The sequence below is a fragment of the Corvus hawaiiensis genome, chromosome 3, assembly GCF_020740725.1.
Source record: "Corvus hawaiiensis isolate bCorHaw1 chromosome 3, bCorHaw1.pri.cur, whole genome shotgun sequence".
NCBI lineage: Eukaryota > Metazoa > Chordata > Aves > Passeriformes > Corvidae > Corvus > Corvus hawaiiensis.
This window is the reverse complement of record NC_063215.1, coordinates 105,228,372-105,241,735: the sequence shown is the minus strand read 5'-3', so window position 1 is coordinate 105,241,735 and position 13,364 is coordinate 105,228,372. Positions and strand designations below refer to the sequence as shown.

At 40.6% G+C, this 13,364-nt stretch overlaps 1 protein-coding gene across 12 annotated transcripts in view; it reads right to left on the bottom strand.

The window, feature by feature from the left end:
- Nucleotides 1-2,784: 2,784 nt before the first annotated feature.
- ENAH (ENAH actin regulator) overlaps nt 2,785-13,364 on the bottom strand; it is a 90,802-nt gene continuing 80,222 nt past the window's right edge. For 7 of the 12 annotated variants that reach the window (XM_048297115.1, XM_048297121.1, XM_048297126.1 and 4 more), the window contains 4 exons: nt 11,694-11,756; nt 8,260-8,338; nt 6,958-7,015; nt 2,785-5,798 (listed from right to left, as the gene is read on the bottom strand). In XM_048297115.1, coding sequence (XP_048153072.1) covers nt 5,761-5,798; nt 6,958-7,015; nt 8,260-8,338; nt 11,694-11,756 — 238 coding nt within the window. In that variant the 3' untranslated portion in view covers nt 2,785-5,760. The remainder of the gene's footprint in view (nt 5,799-6,957; nt 7,016-8,259; nt 8,339-11,693; nt 11,757-13,364) is intronic. The other 5 variants (XM_048297117.1, XM_048297124.1, XM_048297118.1 and 2 more) reach the window with 1 other exon arrangement.

Sequence of the window (13,364 nt, the reverse complement as noted above, 5' to 3'; positions counted from 1 at the left end):
GAGCCAGAGAGAGCTTTCCTCATCAGTGGAGCAAAGATTACTGAGCACGTTTTTGATGCTCACATTTGAGGCAAAATTTGCCAGGCACCGGCAGAGAGAAAGATCTCGGCCTAAGAGCTGTGTAAAATTCTGTTCCTCAACTTCTCCAACCGCAAGGCTTCCTGGCAGTGACAGACCCCCCTAGATCCACAGCCAGGAGGCATTTATGAGTGTGTCTGCATCCCCCTTTTCCTCAGGAGGGCTCCGGGGCTGGTTCTGCAGCATCACAGGGCTTTCCAAGCTATGTAGGGTCTAACAGGTTTCACAATACAGTACTGGGGGAAAAAATGTCAAAAATTTACCTTCAACACTGAGGTAATTTTTTTTTTTTTTTAACTTCCTAGCCCTACCATGATGAGCAAGCAGCCTTCAGACTGCCCAGAAAGCCACCTCTCCTGCCTATCTCAATTTGTGGATTCCATCAGCATCCAGAGTGGGTTTAAAAGCTGCAGCCCCGTCCATTCCAGCAACATCTTCCCCTGCAGGTAGCCTGAAAACTTCCACAATCCCTTACACCTTCTCTTCCTGTACCAACTTCCTCACTATTTTTATTGTCCTCTGCCTGTGTCAGCAGGACAAATCCCAGAGACTCTGCAAGGAAAACCAGTTTGGCACACTTACAGCATATTAGCACAGACAACTTTATTGCTGAGTTGAAGTTGTTCAGGGAGTAGCCGGGGACTTAAGCTGGTTGGTGGTAAAAAGTTACATTAAAGATGGTAAACATCAGATGATGATGGGAGACCCCTTCCAACTCTACTGTGCTTAAGCAGCTGAGGGAGAGACCTGAAGTCACAAAAAGAAGTGAAAATGTCACACAGGTAACAGCTCTAAAACAGGCTGAGAAAGGAGGAGAAGGTGGCACCCATCACTGAATGACAATGATGGCAAAATTATGCATCTCAGAGAAAATGTCAGCTTGCAGCTGCCACAGCCAGAGCAGCAGCACAGCCCAGCTGCAGTAGCTGCTCCACATCTTCTCCACTGCACAGTTTGTCAGCAGGACACGAGATAAATATTCACCGAGATCCAGGACACCCAGCTCTAAAACATAAATGTCAGAAAATACATTTCTATAATGACAGAGTTCAGCTGGGATCCAGTTACAAAATGGAGGGGATTTCCAAAGCCCCTTGACTTCCAGCATCACTGTGACAAACAACTACCCGAGGAAGGCCCTGTGCAAGGGAAGATGCTGATTGCCAGGTACCCTGCAGACACTGCTCTGACTGTAAGGTTTGCCTGAGCTTTCCCAACATCCAGAACTACACCATTTCTGCCACATCTTGGACAATTACACCAATTTCTATTGCACGTGTTTTTTACTAAGATTATAAACCTAGACTGACTTGAATATATCTCCTGACGTATCAATTTCAACAGGTGACCATTTCCAAGGTTTTAAAATAAATATTAATTCCTGTTAGGCCCTCATACAGGCTGACTTTAAAACACACTCTTCTGAATGTGTACATACAGGTTGTGACAGTATTGATTTAACATACTACTTTACTTCTCTCTCCCTTAAGACTCCCAGGTAGCATGCAAAAGAATCCTCATTTCCCAAAATCACACCCTAAGACAAATTAAGTGATCTTTAGACTGTTCTTCAAGAACTCTGAACTGGCCCCAGTTCCTCCAAAATCACTGACTTTTCCCTTTGCACCTGCTCTCCACCACCTCCTGCCCAGCAACAGCCTACAGAATCAAGGAAATTTACAGCTTCAAAAGGAATTGTCAAGTCTTTGGTAAAAAGCCAGTTTGGGAAAATTTTTTCTTGCTTCCCATCTTGTTCACCTACTGAAAACTGAGGGAGTCTTCTTGATTTTGCAAGCTTAGTATGACTAGATGTAGAAGACACTGGCACGTAATATTCATCACTGGAACTCAGCCCAATTAAACATTTTCAGAAGAGCCCATGACAACCCCCAGTTTGACCAGCCACAGACCATCTCCCATCTGCCTTTTAATATACAACTTAAAAAAGTAGACATTGTCCATCTCTTGACACCAATGGACATAGTTGGTAACACTGTTCAGACATTTAAATCAGAAATATTTATTACACTTGGTGCCTAAACCCTGCCCCAAGAACAGCAGACCATTTTAGAATCTAGTGATAATTCTTTTTAAAAACCCCAAACCTTTATAACTCATTAAGGTTGGTGCCAAACTTGGCACTGGGACCAAGGTTTGCCAAACAGCAGCAGCAACAAAGTACAGCTTCAGGATGCCAAGTCAAGGACATTTGAACAGCTCTGCTCAGTATTTTGCTGTAAGATAAATTGAGCAGAACTGTCCTTACTGTACAGAAACCTCTACTGATCTGCCATGGTAGGTTTGCTTTATTACCAGTATTGAAAATAAGTCATGAACATAAAAGCAGCAAGAGAGGTCGTCAGACTGACCACAATTATTTCCCCCCCCAGTCCTTCCTTCTCTCTCCCATGTTCTCTGTGGATACAGAGACCAAAATGTGTATATACCACGTGAGAATGTAAACCACATCATACATTTGAAATTAATTTTATGTAGTTACCATTCATGAATGCACACAGTCCCTGCAGTTACATTCTTTATAAGGTAAGTCTTCACTGTTCTCTACTGGATCTTCTGATGGAGGAACAGAAAGGAGAGGTGGAATCAAGGAGCACGGAATGATCACAGTCACGAAAAATTTGGGGAATTTGAATAGTGAATCTCAGAGAGTCTTCTGTGAGGTTCCAGAAATAAATGGTGGCAACGTGTATATATTGCAATTTTATTTCATTCGCTCAAACAAAACGTTAGCATGTAAGAAATTTAAAATGACACAATATGATAAAAATAGCAGAGAATGAACTGAGAAACTAAAAAGAAGGTAAACCTAAATGCATGAAAAGTCAACATTCATTAGTGAACAGCTTCAGTCTTTGATTGACACTTGATAACTTTAAAACAACGAACTGGAAATCATTATGACTGTCTGAAGAGATTTCAGCACCAGCACTAAGGGTTTTACATTCAGTTGGTTTGCAGTTGACTTGGTAGCCACTTGTCTATAGTGCAGGTTTATCACAGGTCAGATCACAGTGTTGAGGAAAGCAACGCCCTCCTGGCATTCGGAAGGATCCCTTAAACTGCCCTCAGCTTAAGACATCCATTGTACAAAAGCACAGAACCACCACAATATGGTTTTTAAAGAACTTAGTCACCAGTAAGCAAAATAATCGTAGCTTCTGCAGTTCATTTTCAATACTGAAATCTCTGGAAACGGTGCAACTGTCAGTAGGTCAGGAAATGTCTACAGTAATCTTTAATTCAATCCGATTTTCTGGAAAGAACCAGTTCTGCAGGCTGGGATTACAGAAAGTATGTATGTAGAAGCAGCACAAAAAGACAACATCTGTTCCTTTTTCTTTTAAACAGAAATCATGTTAATTGTAGACCAAGGCACAAAACGTTTAGTGCATAAGCCAGTTCCTTGCACAATCTAGAAGTTCAGCCTTTAATTTTGGACCACTTTTAGCCATCCATGCTATTCCACTGTGTAACTCCTGAACCCTCCTAGAAACGAATCAAACGTGATTTCTGACAAGGGTAAACATCCTTACTGCTCAAAAAGTCTGTGTAAAACAAAAAGCTACATCAACAAAGATGAAAATGCCTCCTCTTGTTTTGAGAAAAACAGTACTTGACAAACTTACTATGGATTTTTTTCTTTTTAATGCCTTCAATAAATGCATGCAGAAAAGTGATGTTGTTTCTCCTCTTTAATTAAAAAAAAAATAATAAATGGAGTTAGGCAATATTTCCACTGTCATCTTCCCTAAGAATCTGAACCTATAAAATCAGGAAATGTTTGAATGGGAGAAAAATTTCTTATTGAAGCCTTTCTGAAGCTGCTAAGTGCTGTTCTGCTCTGGTGTTCAGCACTCAAGACAGTCTGTTACTGAAAGCATCTGTCCGACGAACGGAGCTGTTGGGTACTTGTAAGCAAATCTCTCAAGTTCTAAGTAAACTTTTCTTCTGGATCAGCACAGATCCCAAAGCAAACACTGCTTGGAAAAATGGACAGTGCAAAGGAAAAGGGAAGATTTTGATCCATATTCTTTGTCCAAAGCACTACAGAGCCAATTTGCAGAATTTCTATGCCACTGAACTTTACCACATTAAGGAACAAAATTAAAAAAATAAGATTGAAAACCCTGGGAAAGAGAGAGGTATCACCTCCCTGAAAAATGATTCTCAAATTGCTGAGCAAAACCAATGGCATATCATTGCTGTTTTTCAGGGTTTGTGTCGCGTGGAGCTGTGGGGGTTTTTTGTTGGTTTTGTGGTTTTTTTGGAAAGGAGGGTGGCAGATAAACTAGGAGGAGAAGGGGACATTTACTGACATTTACCTGATCGTTCTCAGGTAACTACTGCTGTTCTGTTTCATTAACCAACCAAAAAAAGGAGTCTTGGAAAAGAGTGAAGCAGAGGGTCATGGTGAAAAGGTGAAGGACAACGCACTTACACAGGGGCATCCTCAGCAACTCAGATGCCCACAACGTTTTCTCTCTCGCCGAGAAACAAGTTCGGTTCACCTGGGAGTTTCAGAACCATTACTGGAAGTATTACTGAATTTCAAATAGAAAACTGAAAAAAGATACAAAAGGATCAAGTACCTGGTTCCATTAACATGGTTACTGATAAAAGTCATGTTTTCCTCATTATTACACATGCATGTAAGATGAAGAAAAAGTGTAGAAAGTAATAAAAATGTGTCACCTTCCCCCTCCCTCTTCCCACATCTTTCTGGGCATAAATTAAGCCTTACAAATGAAAAGGCTACTCTGTGACATGCAAGTTTTCTTTTAATTAAAAAGCTGGCTGTGTTGTGTTACATTACAAAATGTCCACATGCATAAATCTAAAAAAAGCCCCAAAATCTACTGTAAATCTACAACATACTAATGATTTACATTTGACTGCTGACTCGCATTATGTAGAAGTCTTAGATTTGGTAAAGCATCGTAACAATGTAGGAAGGCATCTACATCTTTAAACTCTGGACTGTATTTGCTTTTTTTTTTTTTTTGTTTTCCTAGAAAATTGCATGAAGGCTAACTAGAGAGGCTTCCTATCATAAAATTCCAAAATCTTGATATGTCATCACCGTCTAAGTCATCCTTACTTACAAATATTGCCCTTTAAAAGCACGCGTCTCTAATTGCTCCTTGTTTTGTGAACCAAACCTCTACACATCTGATCTCTTAAATTACTCGTGGAAATACCAGATATGATAGGAAGACAAACCTGAGATACATTTGAAGTACAACAGTATAACTTGCTAACTCCTTCATTAATAAAGAAAACCTCTCTGAAAAGCCTTCCCAAGCTTTTCCCTGTTTTTTTTTTTTTGTCTTAACAACAAATTCTGAAACATGTGCAATTTTATCTTGACATGAGTAGACTTCAAAGCACTGTGATCTTGTCTGATAGATGTAGGAATTTCTGCATAATCATTACAGTAACTTCAAGAGTCTTTTCCACCCTGCTGTAAAGGTCAGAAAAAAGCTGCAAACTAGGAGGGGAATAGCATTATCACCAGAGTGATGTCTGAAGCTTTTCAGAATAGGTTGTTTCTCCCTCCTTCCAAGTGTCTGTCTGTCTGTCTCCGTTTTCTTCTAACAGCTCACAAAACGTAGTCAGTTTTATATCAAGTTAAAGAGTCACATCGGCTTAGTACGAGTCTTTCTATGCAGTATTGGACTTGCTGAGTTCCTGCCTGATAGCTGCAGAGAAAGAGAAAGAGAGAGAGAGAGAGAGAGAGAGAGAAAGTGTTAGCAGATCAAACAGAGTCAGTGCAGGAAGCTGGAACACACAACTGACCCCCCAAAGCTCACCCTGCTCTGACAATGTGAATAACCAACAGCTGAGGCAGCCCCATGTGGCTTCAGACAAGTGGCATTATCCACCAGACAGACACTACCCTTTTTCTTCCTGTAAACTTCATATTAAAAATCTTAATTTTTAGTTCCCACCTCCAGCAAGCCTGTGGCCTTACCTGGTGACAACCAGCACTGCTGGGATTAGCAAGGAGCATATGTGGGGGCTCATTTATTTTAATTTTCTTTGTTTAAGAGCAGCCTCAGGGCCCCGTTTGCACTGCACTGTTCTGAAAGGCTGTGGTAGAACACAGCACAAAAAAATACAGGGAAAAGGACTACATTCTCTGTAGTCCCAAACCAGCCAGATATTTCTACATCACTTGATGACATTCAGTATTTTATCAGCAGTGGTATTAGATTAATATGACTTTTTTCCCTCCCTATACTTTATTTTGGTACATTCCATTAAGCCAATTAAAAACAAAAAGGCCCACCAAGGTAGTAAATCATACAGAGAGCTCTGTTTAATTCCTCACAGGTGGTCCTTTAAGATTATGCTTTCTCAATGACTTCCCTTAACTACAGAAGAGTACACAGGAAAATAACTTCTGTTAAAATAAAAATGAAAACCATGAGAATTCTTTTCTTTGACTCTTGTGTTACAGATCAAAGAGGTGACTGAAGGCTGGAAGCCCAGTTCTACTCTGAGTATTACTAGTTTTGAAATACATACCTCAACAGCTCTGGATTATTTCAAAATAACCCACCTACCACCACATGACACTAAGGATAACTTCAAATCACTCAAATGTGGCATCACTTCAACCACTCTTAAAGTCCCTACTTGGTGTCAATGTTCTACTGAAACAAAGCCCCCAGGAGAGAAATCACTGAAGCACATCAGTTGGAACAGCTCTGGCACCAGTGGTTTGCCACCAGACTGAGAAGAAAGCCACTTTTACCAATGAATCACTCTCAGGCTACCAACCCATTGTATTTACATTTTAAAGCACCTGCAGCTACTCTAAAACTGAGCAGCAGCAGTGCAAAGAACAATACTTACCATCAATGAGTTCTTCCTTTAATTTCGTTAACTCCTTCCTCATTTCATCTAAAATGTCCTGCAATGTGTCACAGCATAAATAAGAGATTAGCAAACAAATCAGTTTTGCCACCTGTAAACATCTGTGGAGAGAAATCCAGAATTCTCCCACTACAATCCTTCCCATTAATCCTTAACCCTTCTGAAACCCATCTCTCAGCTTCCAAGTTAATCCTCAAAACCTAAGGCATCCCTAGAACATTATTAAGTGCAGGTACAATGAAGAAAAAACCATCCCTAGAAGTCCCACAAATCGATTCCAGTGGAATTTAGGAGGGGAAGGGATAAGAGTAAGAAAGCTTTGCTACAGGTGAAATGTGATGTGGAATGCAAAAGGAGCTAACGAAACACCACAAGCCAAGGAAGCACTCCAAGAAAAAAAACCAAAAGAAAAAAGGGTAATCAAGGTATCAAGGTCCCAGTCCAAGTGGGATGTGAGGGAATGAAGGCAACAGCATGAAATGCTGTCCCTGCTTGCTGCTTTTTCCATCCTTTCCTCTAAGCTCCTTCAGAACCACTCACCAGGCCAGAAGCCACTCTAGAACTGCCTGTGGATCCAGGACCCAATCCAGAACCAACCAGAACTGATCCATAACCCAATCTAAAGCCAACCACTATGTGGGGACATGTTCTAGAAGCAACTAAAAGTTGCTACCAAAGTGAAAGTGGCTCTAGAACCACCCACTGAGCTGGAGCCTGCACCAGAGTCTCCCTCCCCCCTTGGGGATGGGCCCATTGATCCAAAAACCACTTGAAGATCCTTCACCTCCAATTCCACAATTCCCACAGGACTCCTCTGCTCTTGGCCTGGATAACTACACAGAAGGCAACATCTCTGGATGCTCTTCCACCACCAAACTAGTGACCACGGGTGCTCACATCTGATATTAAAGCATGGTCATACTTGTTCTGCTAGAGCTGCCCCGAGGGCTTGTTGCATGTTCGGGTACAGAGAAGAGAAGGAAAGGTTTTCCAGGCAAACTAATTTCCCAGTTCTATCTATAATGTCAACACCATCCTGTGTGTGCTGCCTAATGCAAAAGAAGGGACTTTGTGAGAAACTAATGGGGCTGTCTAGGCCACCATCCCACAGCTCCAGCTTCTAAGAATACTGACACATGCCTGGGCAAAAATAAAGACTAGTGTCACTAAATCATTAAGTTTGGAACTGGCTAACAAAACAGTCAGAAGTTGGTATTGGACAGCTGCAAGTCCTTACATCCAACTTACAGAGCCATCTTTTTCAAAGCATCATACACATACCTGCTTCAATCTGTCATAATCTAGACCTTCTGACTGTACTCCGTTGGCACTGGGCTGTCCTGTTGGTGTAGATTTTGGTCTGCAGCACAAAAACACATCCATGAGTTACTGGTTGCTCATTGTTACAGGATACATAGGACTCCCCCATCAAAATTGCTGACATTTGTCTACCAAAAACATAGTAATAAATCAGAATGGAAAAAAAATAATGTTGGGAGTGGGAGGGTGGGAAAAATCAAGCAGACCCAAAATACCACACAGAATAGAAAGCAACAACCAAGAATGTTTTCCACACACTGGAAATATTAATTACCATAAGAGTTATTAGTTCAAAACAAGAACTTTCAAAGCAGCAGACAGATTTCACTGTCAGTGGTTTCTGATTTCTTCATAATGGGCATGAAAAGCTGAATGCCTTCAAATGTCAAGTACCTTCCTTTCTCAACTGCTTACTCATTCAATAGAGGCTCTCCCATGGAAGCACTCCCACTAACTAATGACTGCACGTTGATGCTGACTGTGAATGCTGAGCAATCACCCTGGGGGATTTTCAACAGCTGACAGACTCAAGCAACTCCTTTGCAACCTGAATTATTCCATCAGTTGCTTTCTAAAGCTACTGAAAGCAAATACTGTAACAGCAGCAAGACTTACCAGGTGATACTTGAGAGGAAGTTCTAATGTTTTGGACTATGTCATGTTTGATGTTTGCTTATGCAATACTCTCTTTTAGACATCAAAAACTTGCTGACCCAGATCACCTTGCCTTTTTAACACAAATTCCAAAATAAGTGGGTTTTCTGCCTTCCCATTTCCTTCCTGATCCCCTCTCTCATAGAAGGGGTAATTCAGACTCATGGACTCACTACAGCTATGAGCAGAGCCTAGATGCTCACAGCATGAATACCAAAACAGTTCTCCAAAGAGGGAGGAATGTTCTGCTGTTCTTACATACATTTTACATCTTGGCTAGCATTCTCCCTCCATTACCTATGAAACTTCAAACCAAAAAGAAACTGTTGGTAGAATTCCTGACAGTTCATGCCAAGAGGTTTCCCCAATTTTAGAATTATCACAGTATGCTAACTTTAAGGGAGGGCAGGGTGTACGTAAACTAAGCTGGATCCTATTTCATTGCCCTTGTATGTGGCATCACTGAACAAAAAAGCCTGGCCTAAACTCAGTGTGTCCTTTCAAAATTCCTACATAGGAGGAATTCATTTAGCACTGCATTTGTTACCTAAAGGTACAGCCTTATTTACTGCAGTGGAAGCTGGGCAGGAACAAAAAAAAGACTGTATTTCTTAGTTTGTCTGACAAAATCACTACCTTGAGCTTTGATGTGTCTGCCCTTACAAGACAGGAGTTTATCCATGAAGAAATTATCCTATTACACTGGTTTTGTTCAATGAGAGCTGAATCAACCTCACACTCGACTGTCTTGATGACTTTTACAACCTGACAGGACTATTTTCTGACTTGCTAACCAAAGGAGAACACTCAAAATGTGACTCCCAACAGAAAAGGGTGCACACATGAAAATGTTGGTTTGAAACTTGTTCTTCCCTTGGGATCACAAACCTCAATTGTCACAGCTGTAAAGACTTAAGTCCTCACGGTCTAAATGTAAGTTCCCAGAGAGAAATTGCTAATTACTATTGCTTAAAACACACCAAAATTAAACACAATCCACTGAGTAAGACAGAAGATGAAATATTGAATAACTTGATAGTGAAAGAAGCTGGAAAATAGAATTCACCTTGCAACCACCAGAGAACCCACTGTGTGCACTAATGCTATGAAGGCAAACCACAGCTCAGGATCTTTTACAAAACTCTTTATGTGTTACAGTGCTTAGTTCAGTATGGAAGAATGCCTTGCTCAAAAACATTCATCAGCTGAGATCTTTGGCAACTGCTGTTTCATCAGGTATCTGGTATTTAAGAGTTACTTGCAGTTTACACCAGGAATTGTGAGCCCCGACTTACTCCAGGCAGAACAGCTGAGTTTTTCAGATTGTTCATCTATAGATTCTGATCATTTCCATTGACTACAGCTCTGTTCCCACACACTATGGCATGACAGCATTTACCCAACATGACTGAAAAAAATCCTCTTAAATGCAGCTCCTGGCAACTGGTAACAGGCACCTAGTGCCTGCCTTAATGGAAAAACCCAACCCATAGCATACTTTAATACTTTTTAAAAAATTAGTTGTGAAGTTTAATGTGTTAATAAAACTACTTCAAAGAAAAGCTCTACACAAACTGACTGCTTCTTTTTCTTCATACCCTTAGAATAAAAAGTCAGCTTTACCCATCATAACTATCTACTGCTGCTATCTGTCAAAAATCTCCACAGGAAAGCTTCTTTATAAACTCTGCCCCTCAGTCTTGAGGATGTTTTCCCTTTTTGCATTCCGAAATACGAGACATTCTTAATTCAAATATTGAAATACTGTAATTAGCAAAATAGACCATTTCTAATCTCAGGAAAGTCTAGCTGTCTTCCTCCCCAAATTATGCTATTTTTTTCCTTCTTCAGCTTGGATGTAGTTGCCGTTAAAAAAAACATTAACTATTGAAATTTAGTGAATAAAACTTCCCAGCCATTTGATCCCAAGATGGCTAAAGAGCTCTCCCGTGTGGTTTTTCATAGCATTGCCTAACAGGACAGTGAGGCAATCCTGACAGTCCCTAACACACCTTAAATCAAGCATGCAAAGTAAAGATTTTATTCATGCCAACATGCAGAATACACCACCCAACACAAGTAGCTAAAAGGGGAACTTTTCATACAAAAAGCTTAAGTAATCACCACAATGAGTGCCTTCATGAAAAACAAAGCTGGAATTTGATTCAGTAATTCTGAGGGGCTCTGTAACACATTTACCTCTGGAAAGCTCTCATCACCTGAAGGGTTTCAATGTCAGTACTTTATGCCTACTAGAGAGTGAAACTTAAATCTCCAGTAAAAAAATACACATAATGTTAACTAACTTGTGAATGTGTTCCGAACAGAAGCACTAATTTACGTTTAAAAAAATCTTTAATCAAAAAGCAGGTGTGAAAACTCACCTGGAAAATTAATTCCTGTTCCTCTGTATATAAACTTACAGTTTTGAAAACCTGCTTCTCAAAACACTGCAAATGGTTCACTAAATGCTGGCATACTCAACAGGAATTTGTACCTCTGCAGGTGGAGACTGCCAGAAAACCAGTACTTAATATGAATTCATACCTGGTTCTTAAGCCATCTCAATTTGCCTTTGACACCATCTGCTTTTAACCAGTCCAAAAATGGGCTCAACTGGACAAACAAAATGTGAAGTGGAACCTGGTGCACGTGGTGATTACCAACCCATGTAGAAAAAGTCCAACCCTGATCTGGTCAAAGGGGTTATTAGGAAGTCTCAAATCCCAACAGGATGATACCTGTTTAATGAATCATAGAACCTGTTTTCAGAAGCAAGCAGATTTTTCCATGGAGATTCCCGTCTATTAGGGGGAGAAACACTACCTTAAAAAGCTATAACAGGTCTTAATTTTGTTCAGTTTTAGCACCTTAAACACCAAGGGGTTTCACTAGATTCAAGAGTTCTACTTGCATGTTTCAGGAAATACTAAAAAGCCCACAGCTTAAGTCTTTTCAGTTTGCTACAAAAAGAAAAGGCCTGATGTTAGACAGGACACTAACTTATTTTAAAATACTTAGAACATTCATTCTGAATAACAACAACTGCATTGTCTACCTCTGGGGAAGCTATGAAGAGAACATTTTGCTGACTTGCCAGTTTCTTAAATCTGCTTTGCTTAATCCCTGTAAGTGACTCATATCCTCCCTGCAGAGGTCGGGAGCAGGTTCTCCACCAGGTGAGAGATCCCCCTCTGGCAAACACAGTATTAGTGTTTCAAACAGCAGCTCCCCTTGACTAACTCACTCAAAGAAAGCTACTTTAACAAGCTGCTTGCTGAGAGAGACTTGGCAAATGTGTAGAATGAAGAAAAATGCAAGGATATTCAAGAGCTACTTCTTCTAACACCTTCTCTTGCTATGAAATTTTCCTCATCCTGGTAGAGCAACCCATCAACACTGACTAAAAAACTGTACCAGCAGGCCTAAAGTACGTGCTATGGCACCTTCCAGCAGGTTATGACAGCACTGGAAAAGAATATTGACATTAAATAAACACAGAATTCTTCTTTTGGAAGTACTTTTAGAGTATATACCCAGGGAAGCTCACATCAAGTTAAATTCTATCAGCGTTTTCCACTGGAGGAATGAAGACAAAAGCTTGATGGAGAGAGAGTCTCAATACTTCTAAGAGAAACCTCAAAAATCCTCTGTACTCCCCTACGTCAGAAAACATTTTTAAACAGACCTCAGCAACCACTGAATTTCACCAGCTGGAAAAAGATCAGTAAAACTGGATGCATGAAAGAGTTTACAAGAACCTACGGCTGTGGGGAAAGGTAGAATCAAGACTTCAGAACATTCCAGACTCCCCAAAAGAGTCTGATAATAGACACTTGCCCTACTTATTAATCCCTTTAGCCTCTGGATAAGCAATTTGAGGAAAGTATCTGTAGCCAAAGGGCCAGGTCAGCAGCTGTCTTACACAATACAAACTCTACAATGCTCTTTAGGATTCCTTACACCAATTATTTCTGTGACAAGTTTCCCCTCAACGCCACATTTTGAAGCGGATCAAGCACAAGACCTTGGCTAAAGCAGGTCACACCTACTGGGGAGGAGGGGGAAGAGGGCAGGGCAGAGTCAAGGCCAAAGGCAATGCAGTATTCTGTTACACTGACAGTGGAGCAGAGAGAACATCACCACCAATGGCACCTTGCTTTTTGACAAAAAACAAAGCAACCAGAACCAAGGCTGCAGACACCTGAAACTCCTGGATTTACTCTGAAAGACAAAGATACTGAGAGTGTTTAGTGTTGCATTTTAGAACTGAAGACCTCAATGGCAACCTCAACTACAAGTGAGGCCACTTAGAGAACAATTGTTTTTAATACCCTGATCACCCAATCTTGTATAGCTGTTTCCAACAGCCAAATTTTGAGAAGAATTCAAGTAATTTCAAACACAGCATT